At 40.8% G+C, this 17797-nt stretch overlaps 1 protein-coding gene across 1 annotated transcript; it reads right to left on the bottom strand.

The window, feature by feature from the left end:
* Positions 1–28: 28 nt before the first annotated feature.
* On the bottom strand, positions 29–17096 carry slc12a1 (solute carrier family 12 member 1). Its single transcript, XM_037094245.1, has 26 exons — positions 16692–17096; positions 15398–15532; positions 14224–14299; positions 13406–13501; positions 12965–13104; positions 11634–11744; positions 11432–11543; positions 10777–10904; positions 10489–10573; positions 10183–10340; positions 9986–10093; positions 9767–9890; positions 9504–9605; positions 8883–9038; positions 8698–8797; positions 7959–8070; positions 7475–7615; positions 6786–6892; positions 6586–6668; positions 5028–5150; positions 4262–4390; positions 2566–2677; positions 2285–2371; positions 2019–2127; positions 1347–1414; positions 29–1254 (listed from the first exon to the last, which is right to left on the bottom strand). The coding sequence occupies exons 1-26, from the start codon at positions 16929–16931 to the stop codon at positions 1122–1124; spliced, it is 3075 nt and encodes a 1024-aa protein (XP_036950140.1). The 5' UTR covers positions 16932–17096; the 3' UTR covers positions 29–1121.
* Positions 17097–17797: the final 701 nt, after the last annotated feature.

Raw genomic sequence — 17797 nt, 5'->3', positions numbered from 1 at the left:
CTAACAAATGACAGAGACGATTAAGAGCTGCTCAAAATGGAATTTCATATTTATTTCAGGTAATCACAATTATGTATTTAAATAGAAAGACAGAATATAGGCTAACATATACAGAAGAACTGACTTTACAGTCTTTTATTTTTCTTAATTATTCTTGACACAAAGTGTTCTGTGATAGTAAAAATATTTAAAGAGTGGAATGTGGAACAGGTAAACAGCTTAAAAGTGTATTTTACACTCAAAGAATGTTTTTTAAAAAGAATCAAACCATTGTGCATTAAAATACATATGCTGTTAATCATTTAAGAAAGGGTTCGTTCGCTCAGAAAATATCAGCCAGTGAATTCAGACATCTACTATATACATTTATTTTACAGCAGCAGCCAACGCAGTCACTCAGTGTAACCGCCGAAGGCAGCCTCGTATCTCTAACGGGGCTCTGACTGATCTGACTGAGTTAGGAAGACGTGTGATTTGACTTTGTTCGAACTCCAACTGATTTGATTTTGTTTTAATTCTATGCTAAAATAACACGAGTATAAAAACCTTCTCCTTGCTTGTCCATCGTTGCAAAGAGCTTAACCTTTGCTTTGCTCCCAACTTCACATTTAGACCAGAAATGCATTCCCTTTAGTTTGAGTAGACGTATTCACAGTGCGTTCACAGAGTGTATCACAGTACTTAAATGTTCACACTGGCAGCCACACAGTGTCGTGCAATGTGATGTTTCTTTGCTTGCGAGCTGGCAGCGACTTAAACAACAAAACAAAATATGACTGTTGGCCAGATCACAACGCGCCACAAGCTATCAAGAAACAGCACAAACCAGACAATGTGATAGAAACAGGGTTTAACTAAAAATGAATTTTCTTTTATACTTTTGTCAACTTTGCCAGTTGACCACTTCTGGTTTTTTTTCTGTTTGTTGTCTTATAATTTCTTGTCACTTCGAGTATGAACGTCCTCATTTAGACAGAACTAAAAACGCTTGCTTTACATTGTGGTGGTCGTCTGCAGGACTCAATAACATCATCCAAGGTTCTGGTACGCTTTTATGAACACGGTCCAGCTTTTCTTTCCTTTTTAGCTACCTGTGCTCAAATGTTTGACTTGCGAGCTGCTCAGGAGTAGAACGTAAGCACACTCTTGTGGTTGCCTCTAATGAGCAGAGTGGGTGGAAGGTCCTTTGTCAGAATGTCCAGCCAGGCCATGTAGAGGAAGTCAGAGACGCCCTTACGAGCAATGGGCATACTCCTGCGGGGGGGAGGGAGTATGTTATTATGTTGGACTTTTCTTTAACACACTGCATTAAACTTTGCGGCTCAGTGTTGTTAGTTTATACTTACACAACGATCAGATTAGCAGATTTGGATTTCTCCTGAAGCAGCTCATTCAGTCGTACCTGGAGGTTGGTCTGTAAAACAGCAATAGTTGGTGGATTTCAACCTCATTTTCACGTCTCTGTTTGGTCGTCAACACGTTTTTAAGTTTTACTTGTAATTATTTTAATTTAAAGGGGCTCTGTGGATCTTCTGTGTTGTGCTTGAAGCTGAACGTTAGTTTAGGTTTGTGCTGATCTCTGTAAACGGAGCGCAGAGAGGCATCGAAATGATCTATATCTAAAATCTATGAATAGATAAAGTAATTAAAATCAACAACAACAACTTGCATTTCATTTAACAGACAAATTGCAGGAGGCATAAAAGATTTTGAATAGCTGTCAGTTTCACAAGTAGGTGAAATGTCCAGAAGAGAATACATATCAAGATAATTCTAATATATTCTTAGCAAAGGTACTTTTATAAAGTAATTTACACAACAGTGATGACATGAGTGGGACCGACGTTCCTGTGAGCCACAATGGTTTTTTTTCTAACTTACCAAGAAACAGAAACTGACACACCCTCTCTAACCAGGAAAACATTAAAGACCCCTGGTTTAATGCACCGACCTCAAACCAAATTATTATGTAGTCATGTCTACGCTGTATATAAAATGTCTTAATTTGGTGGTCTTACCTTCTCCTCGAAGGTGCTCAGCTCTTCATCAGTGATTTTCCAGGGAGCAGAGTCTTTAGACTCCTCATGCAGACGGAAAGGCTCAATCATGTCGTCCAACTTCCTCAAGCTGGAGGAAGCAGATAAGAACATTAGCTGAATGTGGAAAATATTCACTTTTGAGAATCATATAATATGCAGATTCTATTAGGTGATTACATTTTACTATTACTGTCGCACCTTCCGGGCTGCTGTCGCTAATGTCACTGGAAATAAAATGTAGTTACCTGTCGGCACGGGGCGGGATATGGATGTCGTCAATGACATTAATGTCTGTGCAGTTAATCCTGAATTTCTGCAGCAGAGACTTCATCCTGCAAAACGCATCACACACTGATTAACTTTCATGTAAATGTTGGTAATTATCTTCAGTTAATGCTAAATATCATCTCCTGTGAAGTGATGTTCAGTGTTGGCTCATGAATTTTAATTAATTTGCTCAATCTAACTTCCTCCCATTAAGCTGTAATTGATATGGAAGCATTAATTTGTTTTTTTTTTTACTCACTCCTGTTTATCCAGATCACTGCGTCCAGGCTGTCCTGCGATGAAGATTCTTAATTTACTGTCTTTCCACTTCTTCCTGGTGGTGAGGATGTAGGGGAGCAGCAGGGTAAGACCTGAGAGAGGAGGGGTGCAATTCTATTTAAAAACCAATCAATCCAGTTGTTTTTATCACACAAAGTCTGTATATTTATATATTCACATTTGTCTTTGCACCTGTCAGTTTATCTTTCCATCACCTGGGGAGTCTAAAATTAAAGGGACAGTTCACCCCAAAACCAAATTACATATCTTTCCTCATACCTGTCGTGCCTCTTTATCTATTTAGATTGTTTTGGTGTTAATTTTGCAGATATCGGCTGTGAAGATCTCCTGTGGCATGTGGTGATCAAAGCGAAGAAAGAACGCGTTTGAAAAACTCAGCAGCAGTGTCTCTCTCCAGAAATCATGACCTAGTTCCTTATGATAATCCACAGAGCTTGTTGTGAACAGTTTCATGTAGGAAGTATTTTTCTTCCTAACAAACTACAGCCGACAGGCTGTTTTGGAAGCTCAGTATGTAAGCTAGTTTAGTTTACTAGTGTCTCGTAGATGAGTGGCTGGACGCATGCTTCCTCCTACACGACGATACAGAAAGAAAATAGTTCCCATATGAAAGTGCTCACAACAATGTCTTTGGGTTATCTATCTAGTTCCATTTAGGGGTGTCGCTGATAACTGGTATTGGCAATACTCACCATATTCATGAAGCCAAATATTGATATTGTTTTAACAATGGACATATGATAATAAATAATCTTGTGCCTCTTAAATCTTTTATGTTTCCATTTGTTCTCGCTTTATTAATGCGCCTTAACACCGGCTGCCAAACGCCACACAGCATAAAAAGAAGGAAAAGCTGCAGTAACAGTTAACTGTTAGCTAGCTGCTGTGTGGCTGCTACTATTCACTTCCACTGACAATAGTCATGTGGAAACGTTTATCGTTACACAGACTCTCTCTCCACCTCCCTGCACTCGTGTAGCGACTGTTATTCATTTGACATAAACCAGATAAACCACACAAAAAACAAAGTTAAGATTAATTTGACTGAGGGCATGTTTTTTTTTTCATTTGAATATATAAAATGCATTCATATGGTTATTGTGAATTATTTGGGCTACAAAAATTGTCCATTTGAAAGTTCCATTATTATCCAGAGAAGGCAGACATCTCTATCTCCCAAAAAAACATCCAGATGGATAAACAGCAGTACAGGTAAAAGAAAAATATAGCCTTTATTATTTTTTTATTTTGGGGTGTATTGTCCCTTTAAAGCTCTTCCATTACATAGTATTGGACAGATGAAGCTTTGGCCAGAATACAATTAATAAGATTTTTGTGGCCATTGACTCAACAAGACATGATTTCAAAAGTCAAGATTTTATTTTAAAAAGTTGTTCTTAAAAAAAGTATTCATAAGAATGTTATCTTTGTGTGTGGCCTCATTTAGAGGAACTGTTCAGTGTTGTTTGCATTAACGACTTGTAGTTTGCTATCTTTTTTCTCCTTTATTGTGTTTCTTTTAATGTTCAGGTATCGTTTTCTTCATTTGTCTGCATTAGCATCCAGGAGAACATTATGTGTCTCCGTGCACGTATCTGTTAAAATCTATAAGAGCGGTACACAGGAGCAGGCCGCCCGAGGGAACCAACACCTACCTCCATCGTCAAACAGCCACCACACATCAATGGTGCCTTTAGGCTGTTTCTTCTTGAATTGAGCACTGGCCTCCAACAGCTTCTCATTCATCTTGGCAACTTGCGGGGTCGGCGGGGCGCAGACTGATACTGAAAAAGAGAGAAAAAGATAGAAGCAATGAGAACTGGATGTGCGACAGGAACAGTAGGAGGGGATGTAATTCACTGAGCGAGTGTGGAGATTTAAGTTGGATGGGAAAACTAGCGCAAATCAACATTAAGAGCTGGCTCTACATCAGCAGGAACAGCCATCTCTCAGGTTTAATGTTCCAGTGAGTGGGATTCAGATTGCATACTAACGACCATCGCAGTCCTGCCAAAACACAGCTCAGTCGTGTGTGTGTGTGTGTGTGTGTGTGTGTGTGTGTGTGTGTGTGGTGTAGAGACACGGACAGATCGAGTGAGAGGCTGCAAGCACCCTCTGCTGTCTGGGTTAAAGGACTGCTCTTAAGAGATGCTCTCCAAACTGGAACGAAAGGGACCATATTATTGGATTACACCCTCAGAGTCATCTTTAGTGGGAGCGCTTGATTCAATTATATCTCAATGGGAGTGTGGAGACGTTTCCAAAAAGAGATGTGTGTTATTGGCTTCATTCGTTAAATGTATGTTATCTCAGTGGAAAGATGAGTGTGCGGAGGAGCGGGAGACGGATATGCTCATCACGCTTTCACACTGTCGTGTAAGATTAAAACAGACAGAAATAACTTCTGGAGAAATAGCGTACCTCTGGTGGCGAGCACATGCGTCGAGGATTTCCTGGACTTCCTGAACATTCCTTTCTTCCCTCCGTTTGGCATCATCTCACTCTCCAGCGCCTGTTGCTCCCTTGCTGCTTTCAGCATCTCCACTGAAAGACAGAGTCAGATTTCCACTTTATTATTAAACATGTAATCACTATGAATATGAGTGGCATTATGATGATCCTCAGTAACACTTTGAATTAAGGTCCCTGTAATAAGCCTCAGTTAATAGGTAATGGGGCCCTTATGAGCTCTTACTGTTTATAAGATTATAAAACATTTATAAGTACTTTTAAGAAGCCTAAACAGTAACAGTTGGTAGATGCTTAAGAAGTTCATAAAAAAAATTTCTTAAAATTACTGGTAGTAGTTAACTATTGTGACATTGCTAAACCATTTTGTTACTTTATTAAGAACAATACGTCATTTATCATGCATTTAATACTCTAATCAAGGCTCCTATGGGAACTTTTACAGAGAAGTGGCAGGCATTTTGTCAAATCTGCTGCATCGTATTTTCTGAAGGTTGATCTCGGGGGTCGCACCAACGTCAATGACTATTGAGAAGCAAACGGGCACAGACTCTCTGAGGGCAGTGCCGCAACGCGGATGTATGAATGAAGACTGGACAGCACTTTATTCCAGAGGGGCAAAGTATTCTGCGTTGTTTCCTGAGAATTAAAATTAAGAGCATTTTGCTATTTTCATTTTCTAGAAGTCACCAGAAAGTAGGAAACAAAATCTCTGAAACTCATTTTGTAGTGTAGTGCACCCCCAGACGAGCGACTTTAAAGCGAGTACAATACTTTATGAATGTTAATACGGGTTTTATAATGCTCTTAGTAACGTTGTTCATTTTTAAGATTATTTTTATTGGCCTTTAAGAAAGATAGCACAGTTCTGGATATCAAGGACTCTTACAATTTAACAATAGAGGTGTTAATTGTGCTATTATTGACACTGACACTATCTCGCTCAAGGGTACTTCGTCATGCAGCCGGGAGGTTTGAACCAGCGACTACTGTATGACCCGCTCTACCTCCTGAGCTACAGCTGCCCATTATCTTTGTTATCGTGAGGATTTCTGCAGAGGCACAGCAGTAAACTGGTAGTTGTTTTAGCATCCTAACTATCTGACCTTAATACACTCCTGTAATCTACAGGACAGAGTATCTCGTCTTATCGGCGTTATTTTCTCTTATCAGTTCCTGTGGCTTGTTGACCGCAGCAGCGCAGCTTTAAAAGGCGACTACTTTTGCTGTTCTCTCGGTAGTTCAGTTCAGGTTGACCTGAATATCTTAAAAACACATTTACAAATGGCACAAATGATTTCTCTCATATACATGTGTGTTAAATGCATTCATTATTATTGTTATTATTGTATCTTATTTATTTATTTTTTTTGCTGCATTGTATCAATCTTTGCTGCTTTATTCATTTCATGCTACAGTTTTAAGGCCACATACTTCCTGTTGTTGTGCTCCTACCTAACCTACACTGATACAGGAGTATTTTATAGCACACAGAAGTTTTCATACTGACCTTCTGCCTCGACAAGGTGCGACACATCGAGTCCATGGTCCATCCTCAGAATCAGTGTCCCGTACTCAAAGTCAAACGCATCGCTGTCAAAAGGGAAAAGAGACTCAGGACACCAGTTCAACATACAGATCTCCAATTTATGTTAATTGCATGAGTGCATAATTTTCATGTGTGCTTATATGTGTTAATTTGTGACTTACTGCAGTATTCCCACATAAGTCTGCACTCCCTCTGTGCCTGCAGTCCTCCAGTTTCTCTTGAAGCCGATCATTAATGTGTTCGGCTTCATACGGCCGAGACCAGAAGCCTGTGGGGAAAAGCAGGACATGCACTGCATAAAGATTCAAATTCACCCAAATCAGATAATTGAAGCAACACAGGCACCATGTCACCCTGCGGTTGTAAAACCTGGTGTGCCCATTAACTGAAAAAGAGAAAAAAAGAAAATGTCCCTAAAGTTTCGAAACGTCCTCAGACCAGAAGTCTGTGAAGCTGTTTTACTGCCAGGAATTATGACTGGATCACTCAGCAGATCTCACTGTGTCTGCGGGGACTCATCCAGTGCAGTGTTAATCAATTATAGCTTTTAATCTGCTGTGCCGTTTGAAGTAAGCAATCCTGACAATAAACCGGGGCCTTATCTCCAACGTGCGATAGCCAGAGACATAACACTGTTTTCCTGCTCCTCATTAACTCTCCCCTCTTCTTCCTCCTGCACCAATGTTCCAGCCAGATCAGGTTCAAGAGTCATAACACGGCAATAGATACTCGCTGCAGTGTTGAAAACTGCCGTTTCCCTCTGATCAAAACTCCCAGGTTAAACACGAGTGCTTCTGGGTTAGCCGGTTTGTTTTTGAGGGACTGTTTGGTGAATGGTGACCACACTGACCTGCAGCAGGCACTCTGCACCTTGCCTGAACTCCTCACAGGCCACAGCAGCGTAAAATGCCTTGCGTTTGTTCTTCCTCAGCCACAGCTGGTTCCTCTCCATGCCGGAGTTCATCTCTTCCAAGGCCTCTGATCTCGGGCCCTGAAGACATCACAAACAAACAGCTGTGTGTGAGTATTTGTGTGTGTGTGTTTGAGAGTAAGAGACATCTTACATGCACCTTTTTTATATTCAGGGGACACAAATGAACCCAAACTTTTGTCTCAGGTGTCCAGACAGTTGGCATTTCGCTCATCCCTGCTTGATATTCACCTAAATATCCACAGCGCGTGAGGTCTGCACTCTGCATGATTTAAATTTGCCTGATGTGCAAATCTTGACTTAAATAGAAGGTTGATCTTTAAATAAAGACTTGGGGAAGACGAACTGCCCTGCCTTGCTTATTGCCATCGTTGTGCATTTGCAAATTACAATATAACCTTACCACAAAGACTTCACAGGTGAGACACAGTCCATAGTTCTTACAGAAGGAGTGAGCCAGGTCGAGGAGAGCCGGTCTGTTCCGGGCTCCACCTGTCAGTGCTAAGATCTGAGGCCTGAGGAACAAACAAGAATATGTTACATTTAAAATGTCTCAGGTTTTTATATTTCATACTGTTAGAGAGACAGTTCACCCCAAGAACCAAAAACTTCTCTGTAGAGCTCTTTACACATCTAGATTGTTTTGTTGTGAGTTGTAGAGTTTTGAAGATATCGTCTGAAGAATTGTGTGTCTTCTCTTTATTATAATGGCACTCAGTCTGTTAGTCAACTGAGCTAACCACACTAGTAAATGTTACAGCTCAGCCGAGAAGGATGCAAAAATATTGACACACTATCATGAGTGCACTCCTCTTCCATTAGTGATGGAATGATGCTCACTTCCTTCTGCGCAGAGGTACAGAAAGAAAATAGTTCCTATATGAAACAGAAAGGCCTGTTGATTATATTGAGTAACCAGGTCATGATTTCTGGAAAGAGACATAGTTGTTGAGTTTTTCAAAAGTATCATTTGTAGTGCTTCAGGCGCCACAAACTGATGCAACCAATACTAAAACAATCTCGATGGGTAAATAGCACAACAGCTAAGAGGAAACATATACGTCTTTGATTTTGGGGTGAATTGTCCCTTTAAGGCCTTTTTTTTTTTTTTTTGTAAAACTTGTTTTGTTTTGAAATTTTACCTGAAGTTCTTGACGTGATCATCGACACCAGACAGAGACAGAGCGTTACCGACTGCACTCACAAACGTCACCGCCTGCGTGGACGAACCCCAGTTGACATCTGGAGAGAAGAGAAGAGGTCTAACAGGTTAGTTCAACCGCTCAGGCATCATGAACGTACTTCCAAACACGTCCACGCAGCTCACCTGGCTTCTTGACTGTGACATAGATGTAGAGGAGGATTTCAATGCCGTATGTGAGGAGAGCGGCCCACCAGTTGATGACAAACATGACGACACAGCACAGCAATGCACCCATCAGGGACAGCCACATGTTGTAGTATTTATACGCTGGTCTCCAACCTGGGAAACAACATCACAGAGGAAACACCACATTCATAACTGCACACTGTTGGACAAGTGATGGGAAATGAATTGTAAGGGACAGCTACGTATGTTCCCACATGTGGTAAAAAGCCAGTTACATATGACTGTATGTAATTTACATGAGGAAATATTCATTCATAGGTAACAAAAAAAGCCACTTCAGTTCACATGTGACATTTCTTTATTGCTCACATGTGAAAATGAGTGCAAATGTTAAATTCACATGATAAGAATGAAAATGTAAGTAAAATGTCATGAAAATGAGAATGAAAAAATTTCATTTCACATTCATATAAGACAAAGCCAATTACAAAAGGTTCAGCTGACATCTTACATTTGTGTCTTTAATCAGTTTAGATCAGTTGTGAAAGACTCTGCTGCACATTGTGAAATTGTGATTTTCACGTGTACAGCAAATTCCACATGTGAGTAGAGACCGACCTGGAGACTTGGCGTAGGATGCATGGAAGCAGGAGAAGTTGATGAGAGCATACGATGCGAGGAAGAAGTTTGAGATGATGGGAGCGATGGTATCCAGGTCACCTAAGGAGGAAAAAATAAAGCCTCAGGCAAATTGATAAAACTCATATTCTGCTAATAAAGCCAGTAAACAGTCACCAGTTGTTTGTTGGTAATACAAGGTTTTAGTTGTTGTACAACTGTTAAGATGTTACGGCCATGCCGTGATAAACAGCTGAACTAACCAACGAGAATGAAGGCCACAGATATAAGGAATGTGAGGACGTAGCCACGGATTGGCTCATTGTTTTTGCCGTATCCCTTGGCAAAGAAGTGCAGGATCTTGTAGATGTTGTCTTGACACAGAGCCTGAGGCGAGACAGAGCTTGCATTTAAAAAAAAAAAAAAAAGTTTTGTTTTTGTTTTCGGCAGTTGTATCTCAGAGCTGTGCATTTCTTACCGACCTGGAAAACTTTGGGTGCACTGACGAGGGAAGCCAGGGCTGATGAAAGGGTGGCTGAGAAGGTTCCAGCAATAATCAGGGGACCAAAGCCAGACACCATGGTCATCACCTGAACCAGAGGTGAGTAGAGAGGAGCATTAAAGATGGAAAAAGAGACACTCTTCTTCCGTGTGGATGAGACTGAGTGAGGCTGTGTACCTGAACGTTGTTACTCAGGCCAAATTTGCATTTTGTCTCTGCACAGGAGGAGAAATTATAGCCGAGCTCACAAGCTGCTATTGATGGACCGGTGCATGGTACTCCAGGAGTAACAGTGTCATTAATGTTTCCAGTGGCATCACGGACAACAGTGGCAGCTGATTCGTTAGAGACAAAAACAGATGCGTTGCTGAGGATGCACTTTGTCTAACCTTACAGAAATATGACGAAATGTCTTCTTGTGAAAAACACAAATGCAAAATCAGTGAAGTACCCAGAAGAGATGTCATGGATTACTGTACTTACAGACACACAGGGCGATACCCAGGTAGGTGAGACCCGTTATCAGGATGGCCAGCAGGGTACCTTTAGGGATAGCTGCCTGGGGGTCCTGTAAAACAACATCTGTGATTAAACAAACCACATTCTAGAAGAAAATAGTTTAAGTAGTAAAGATAAAGATTCAAAAATGTTAATCACTGAATACATTTTAGTAAAAACAGCTTCCAAAAATGATGCCATAATTGAATAAGTGTTTTGACAACAGTGGTTTACTTGTTTATCTTTTCAGTAATAAAGTGTATGAAATGTTACCCGCAGGTCTCCAGAGATGTTGGCTCCAGCCAGGATGCCGGTCGCAGCAGGGAAGAAGATGGCGAACACTGAAAAGAAGGTCTCACCTTCTCGAAAATCTGGAGTAAAATTCTCTAAGAATATTTTCGCTGAGAAAAAGAGAGTGAGAGAGGGAAGATAAATGAAGGGGAGAAAGAGAATTTAGGTGAACGGTAAGGTTGTGAACGACTCAAATCTTCAAGTTTTTTTTTTTTTTTAGTTAAAGGAGCTGTTCACTCAAAAATGAAAACTGAAGAGGAAAGTGTGTCGCAACATTCTCCTAAACAACTGAAGTAGATGGGGACTTAAAGTGGCTCCATGTATGTTTTCCAGCACTATCCAAGTTTCCCAAATTGCTTTGAAAAGATGCTTTTTACAACGCTCAGTGGGCTTTTAGACAGGCGGCTACATTGAAGATTTTGGCTACAAAGGGTGTAAAATAACATTTTTTCAAATCAATTTGGGATCTCAGGACTTCTGGAGCCTTTTTTTTTTAAATTTTTGAGTCATTTTATTGTTTTAAAACAAGTGCAACGCTTTTTTTCCACAACTGTTTCGTCATCAATAAAACTAGATAATGACTGAATTTTCACTTTTGGGTGAACTGTTCCTTTGAGGATCCTTTTAAATGTCTTACAGTTATAATTGAAGATGCCTCTGGATTTCTTGGAGTCTGTCACAGGAATGAACGTTCCCACAATCACGTTCACTATGGCCACCAGCAGGATAACGAGCAGAATGATCTGTGCCTGTGGGGACAAAAGAATTAAAGGGATTAAAATTATGGTTGGACCACAACGAGGATAGAGATTGGCGAGCAACCAGCATACTGTTCTCACCTTGGCTTCCCATTCCATTCCTGCAACTGATATGGCCAACAGCAGCACCACTGTGATACAGCCAATGATTCTGATGTCATTGACTTCATCCACCATGATGGCAGCGTTATCCTGAGTGTAGAGGAAGAGGCACAGGTGAGTTATAGAACAAGTACTGATATTTACGGAATATATTAAAAATACATTGCAGCATATATTTGATAGTGCTTGTCAATATTTTGTCAATATATTGGCTTAATATAACAAAGTGGAATGAATGTATATTTTGATAAAACATTGGTAATATCTACTGAAATGTATTTTCAAAAAAAAGGTTTTTTTTAAAAAGCATGCGAGGCAGCACAACCCCAGCCAGCTGCGGCTCCTGGCCCGCTACACCTGGCTGTAGCTAGCTACTGTTTGGTAACTAGCATTCAGAGCTGGAATATTTTGGAAGATATTTATCTTACTCTGTGAATTGAGGATTTACTTTAACCAGACCAAAGGTTACTGTCAAACCAAGACTGTGTTGATTGCCTTAATTTAGTTTATATCCAGTAGTAACTGTGTTTTGCGATGACCTAACAATCAGTGGGGATCGAAAGTCTACAGGCAGCCGCCTACCTTTTCTAAAAGACGGACACTTTAATTCAAAAGGTGTACAGCTGTATCTTTCTGTTTGTTAAGGAAAAACAGATGTAAGCCTTATTGCTTTATGACATTTTGTGAATTTATGTTATTATTGTTAGACTAAAAATCAATAGACTGTGTGAAAAATAGCAGAGTGCTGGCGGCGTATACAGTGTGTATTATATTGGACTATCACCTCTTGTAGTGCAAAGTAGTATTGCGGGACAGGCTAGCTGGTTAGCATGCTAACTTAAGCAGAAATCTCTGCAACACAGTAGGTAGAGGTCTTTGGCATAATGTCAAAACTTTAGTTTCTTCACACCCTGCTGACACTGTGTGTTGATCTTTTTTTTTAATGTTTTAAACATACAGTGTTTTTATAAACTGCTTCTTTAAAGTATATTTAGCATAATTCACTAGATAATATATTTTTGGAAAACAGATGGTAATATTTCTATAATCTATGAAGAAGGTCAATAACTGGTATATTTGTAAATATTGAGAGAGTATATAATTTGATTTATTCAGTAATACATTGCAAGCACATTATTAAATAAATGTTTTTAATACATATGACAGTGATTTCAGTGTCAATACAAGGTGGAAATATTGTAATGACACTGTATAATTGCATACATGATAAACATCAGGGTTAGATATACTGGACTGAGACATTTCCACACTTCCTGCTACAGCCACCTGATCATCATGACATCACACACCTTGAGCAGGTCGACCACAGTCTCAGCGAATCCCACCACGTACATGGCTACAGCCACCGCGTTGGCGAAGGCAAAAATCAGACCGATCGACCCGCCAAACTCTGGTCCCAAACTTCGAGATATCAGGTAGTAGGCTCCTCCTGAAAATGACAGAAGGAACAGATGGTGGATGATTAATCACCCCGTCATTGATTCATTGATCTGATGTCAGGACAGGTTCAGCAGCCTGGCTGTAAAACAGAGAAAAGGCTTCAAGAGGTGACATTCAGGTGCAGATTTAAGCCCTGTGTCTTTATCTACACGGAGTGTCCTCTGGGTCAATCCATTCTCTCGGTGAAAGATTTTATGTCAGGACGAGTGTGTGTTATCTCAGGCTGTATGCATTCATAAATAATGTTTAAACTGGCCGCAGTGGCTGTGTTTATGAGTATCTTGTCTTACCTCCTCTGACCACACCGTTAGTGCAGATTGCAGACATGGAGAGACCAGTGATGGTGGTGACCACACAGCTGAGAATAATAACCACGATTCCCAGACCTGCAACGTGCACACACACACACACACACACACACACACACAGAACAGCTCAAAATATCTGTTTTTGAATGATGACATACTCAGGCATTATATTTAAGCAATCTGTCATGAAGCATTCTGACTGTGAAATGAAACCCTCCTCCTCACAGTCACCTTTAAACACAGACAGAGAGTCAGACTCCCAGAGGAGCCTGTGGGCTGTAACCTACAGCCGGCTGCTCTACCTGCTCTCCCTGCAGCTTTTTCTGCTTCTCAAAACCATTTAGTTACGCCGCCTGAACAGAAGCTGCTGCCGATCGATAGGTTCTTAAGCAATGAACACACTCATGAAGCCATTTACACAATTTCCCCTTTTTTCCCTGCCCCTCTCTCTCACCCACACACACATACACACGCACGCACGCACGCACACACACACACACACACACACACACACACACGCACTGCTCATTTGGCTCTCAAAAAAGTCCTTCAGCAAGTTTAGATCATTAAAGGACCTCAGAAAAGGCTCGTTCAGTGGAATCTGCCCCAATTCAATCTCTCCCTAATGACTGGAGGACTGTATAATCCTTTAATTGTCCAGAATCACTGGTAGCAGCACCCTCATCTGTCTCAAAAGACATGTAGGATGTGTCAGGCCGGGTTGCCTCAATCAAGTTCACTTTGTTTGTAGCACATACAGAATCTGGAGGGGAAGAAAAGGAAATACAACCCCGACTCACCCCAGCCTGAGTTGCCAAAGATCCAGGACAGACGGATGAACAACATGACACCCCAGATGTTCAGCATGCATCTCACCTGTGGACGAGAAGAACAATTTCAATTTAAAAGTCCTCAGCTTGAGACATGATTTCCATTGTTGTAAAACATACCATAGTACCATAAAGATATTGTGTTAAAAACATGACTTGAAAGTCACACATACAAATAGTACTTGAGTAAAAGTCTTCCTGATACTACCTGATATTAATAGAACAGAATTACTTTATTGATCCCAGACTGGGAAATTATTTAAGTCTAATTTATCTAAATACTTCAGTGCAAGGAAAATAGTAAGTAAAATACTAATTATTTACATGCATGTATTAATGGGTCGACTAATGATCTAATCTGATATTCAGCATTTTTTTCTGATAATGGGATTCAGTGAAATTTGTATTTTTTAATCTGATTGCCAATACAATAACATGGCTCCGATGCAGCATGTAATCTGCAGAGTAACTATTAACTAAAGTTCTAATCTAAATGTATGAGTAAAAAGTCCGTAGAGTGGACCTTTCACTGTTGTAAAAACTACCCCAAACTCATACTTGAGTAAAAGTATTGTGTAAAATATTGCTTTGGGAAAAAAATAATTTATTTATTTCTGTATTTATTTATATTGTTTAAATCTCATTGGCAATAAGATGAATCAATTTAAAAAAAAATCTGTTATTTGGCTCTGATACAATCTGCAAAGTAACTAGTAACTGACGTTATCAAGTAAAGGCAGCATGATATTTACCTCCAAAATGTAGTGTAGTGGAAGTGTGTAGTAGCAGAAAATCGAAATACTCAATTAAAGTACAAGTACCTCACGTTATAAGTAATAAATGTATGGAATAATGTACTTAGTTACATTTAATCACTGATGAGTTCTCATAATGTAAAGTGGGCGACAGACAGGCAGTGATGTCAAACTGAAATGTGCGACTGGGTTTAACAAAATATTAGGGGTCTTTTTTAAATCTAAGTCTAACAATAAGAATCCCTCCTGGATCCTGATCTTAAAAGTCCCACTTGGCCCTGCTGTGTTATTGAACCACATGGAGCCTCCTCCTGCCCAGGCCACAGCTATGTAGAGTGACCCCGTTTCTATAGAGCAGAGGGAGCCCGCCATGACCCAACATAACTCACCAGGACGCCCCTTATCCAGCCAAACTTTACGCCTCCTTCTTTGGGAACGGCAGACTCCAGATCGGGGTCACAGGGCGTCCCGCTACTCCCCTCGCCATCATCCTCCACAGTGTCTGGCACAGAGATCTCTCCATTCTGGTGGGAAATGTAGATGTTAATACAATGGAAAGAAAACATGATCACGCACTGGGATATATTCATATTTGATGCAAAAGAGCACCATTAGTAAAACATTGTGCCTTCCGGTGCAAAGTGTTTTCTGTCCTCTAATGTAGAGATGTGTGTTTGACTTTCTCCTGCAAGAGTGAGAGGAGGCCGTGGCGGTTTTGATTTGGGTGAAGCTTGAAAAGCATCTGCAGAATCATTACACCGCTGTGTGTCTGTCCTTGTAAAGTGAAGAGAGAAATGTTAAAACCTCATTTTAACTTTCCCATTAAGATGAAAATCGACTGTTGAAAGACTCTCCCTACACCCTGACATCTGATTTAAGGAGAGCACTCGGATATGTTTTATAGTCATTTACTTAGAGACAGAGATTTGGACAAAAGTGAGGATCGCAGCAACAAACTGTGAGTCAGCGGTTTTTAGTCTTCCATGATTAATTTGGAGTTTCTTGTGGATCACTGCTTCTTGGTGAAATGTTTCAAGATCTTTCTGTCAAGCTGCTGATGACTGGGTGATAGATGACCTTACGCTTTCACACTTCGTCTTGCACTCGGTCTTACACTGGAACGACACCTAATTTCTTTCATTTCCCGCAGCGGAGGGCTTCCGACAGGTCTGTCCCGTTTTTGTCAGTTCAGAAGCGCTAACCTAGGTTCAACCTATAAAACTCTAATGACCTATAACCCAGTCTCTTTTGCAACACAGGGCAATATAATGGCCTAGTAAAAAGCACTAAAAACGGTTAAGTGTGTCAAGTTTGATGATGGCTGTTGTGGTCCAGAAATAACTTTCAGTGTCCTTTTTAGGCAGAGATTTATGACTGAACTGTGGACGCTGAGCATTATGATGTTAGAATGATTAAACAACTGTAAAATATCTCATTTTGCACTCTTTGGAGTCTTGAACCTGAGCGAATGGACTGCGTTGCACAGGAGTGGAACGGAGACGGCAGTGACAGAGTCAGCGACTTGAATTTGGGACACAAGGACAAAAACAGGCAAAAAAAAGCCCCACTTTGGTGGTGAAGGTGAGGTGAAGGACACACATGCCTAATGAAGGAAGGAAAGTGTGCAGACTATTCAAGGGAAATCAGAAACAGACGAAGAGAACATAAGCAACATGCGCTCACCTTCTGAAACACTTCGTGGAGCTCCTGCAGGGACGGTCGCACAGCCCGGTGTCCACTCACACTGCCTGCGTTGCGATAGAAGTCGATGTTGGGCACTCGGTCCAACGTGTCATGACCGAAGGCGCTGACCACCGAGGGCCGGACCGCCCGGCTGGTCTCCTCGTAGTGAGGAGGTTCATCCAGAGTGGAGTCGTAAGCATTGTTAACATGCTCCCCTCCGTTAGATTTGGATCTCTCCATCAGGAATTCTGGAGGAGACTCTCAGATTTTCAAGGATAAAACCCCAATGTAGTTCTTAAGTCTTCTGTCATCCAACAATAAAGAGCAGAGCATCAACTGGCAGGGCGATCCTTGTTTAGTGACATATAGACTAGGATAGGATTAGCTTTATAGAGATCTCCGCTCTGAGCTCCTTGCATGTAAGCTTGGTTCGTCTCAGACGGCCTACCTTTATACCCAGTGTCCCGGGGTTATACCATGGCTGCCAGTCATTGGCTAACTCTTTGGATCAACCCTCACAAAACTGACAGAGGGTTGTCAGATATGTCCTTGCTCCATCCCAGGGGACACAAAGGCATTGCTTAACGATTAACCAAGTCTTAAATGCCGAACGAGAGATAAAGGCGCTCATTGCCTGAGTTCTGGAGAATTGATTACTAATATTGTTGTGTGAAGTGCAGGGTAACAGCACATGTTGTTCTGTGTCTGCAGTTTATGGGGCTGTAGACGGTATTTCCTCAGACCAGTAGGCCCTTTTGGATGAATCATCGGGAGACATCCACATGGACACTAATTTAACCAAGACGGAAAAGTTTCAAGGTTACAGACACTTGATGATGTATATGACTGTGGTGGAAAATTCTTAAGATAATATCAATCTCATATCACACATAAGCAGTAGGATATAATTAATAGAAGTAGTGTGATAACGAGGGAAATCCATCCTCTGGTGATGAAGCTATTGGGTAACTAATCTGATAAATGTTATCTCTAATGATTCTGTTTGCCACAAAGTTGGCGGTAGCACACAAGAAACAGCCATACTCGTGAGGAAAATGAGAGTTAATACGAGACCATGAATTACAGGAATACGCCGGCGGCACTTC

Source organism: Acanthopagrus latus, chromosome 4, assembly GCF_904848185.1.
Source record: "Acanthopagrus latus isolate v.2019 chromosome 4, fAcaLat1.1, whole genome shotgun sequence".
Taxonomy (NCBI): domain Eukaryota; kingdom Metazoa; phylum Chordata; class Actinopteri; order Spariformes; family Sparidae; genus Acanthopagrus; species Acanthopagrus latus.
The sequence above is the reverse complement of the archived record's forward strand: the minus strand, read 5'-3'. Positions and strand labels throughout refer to the sequence as shown.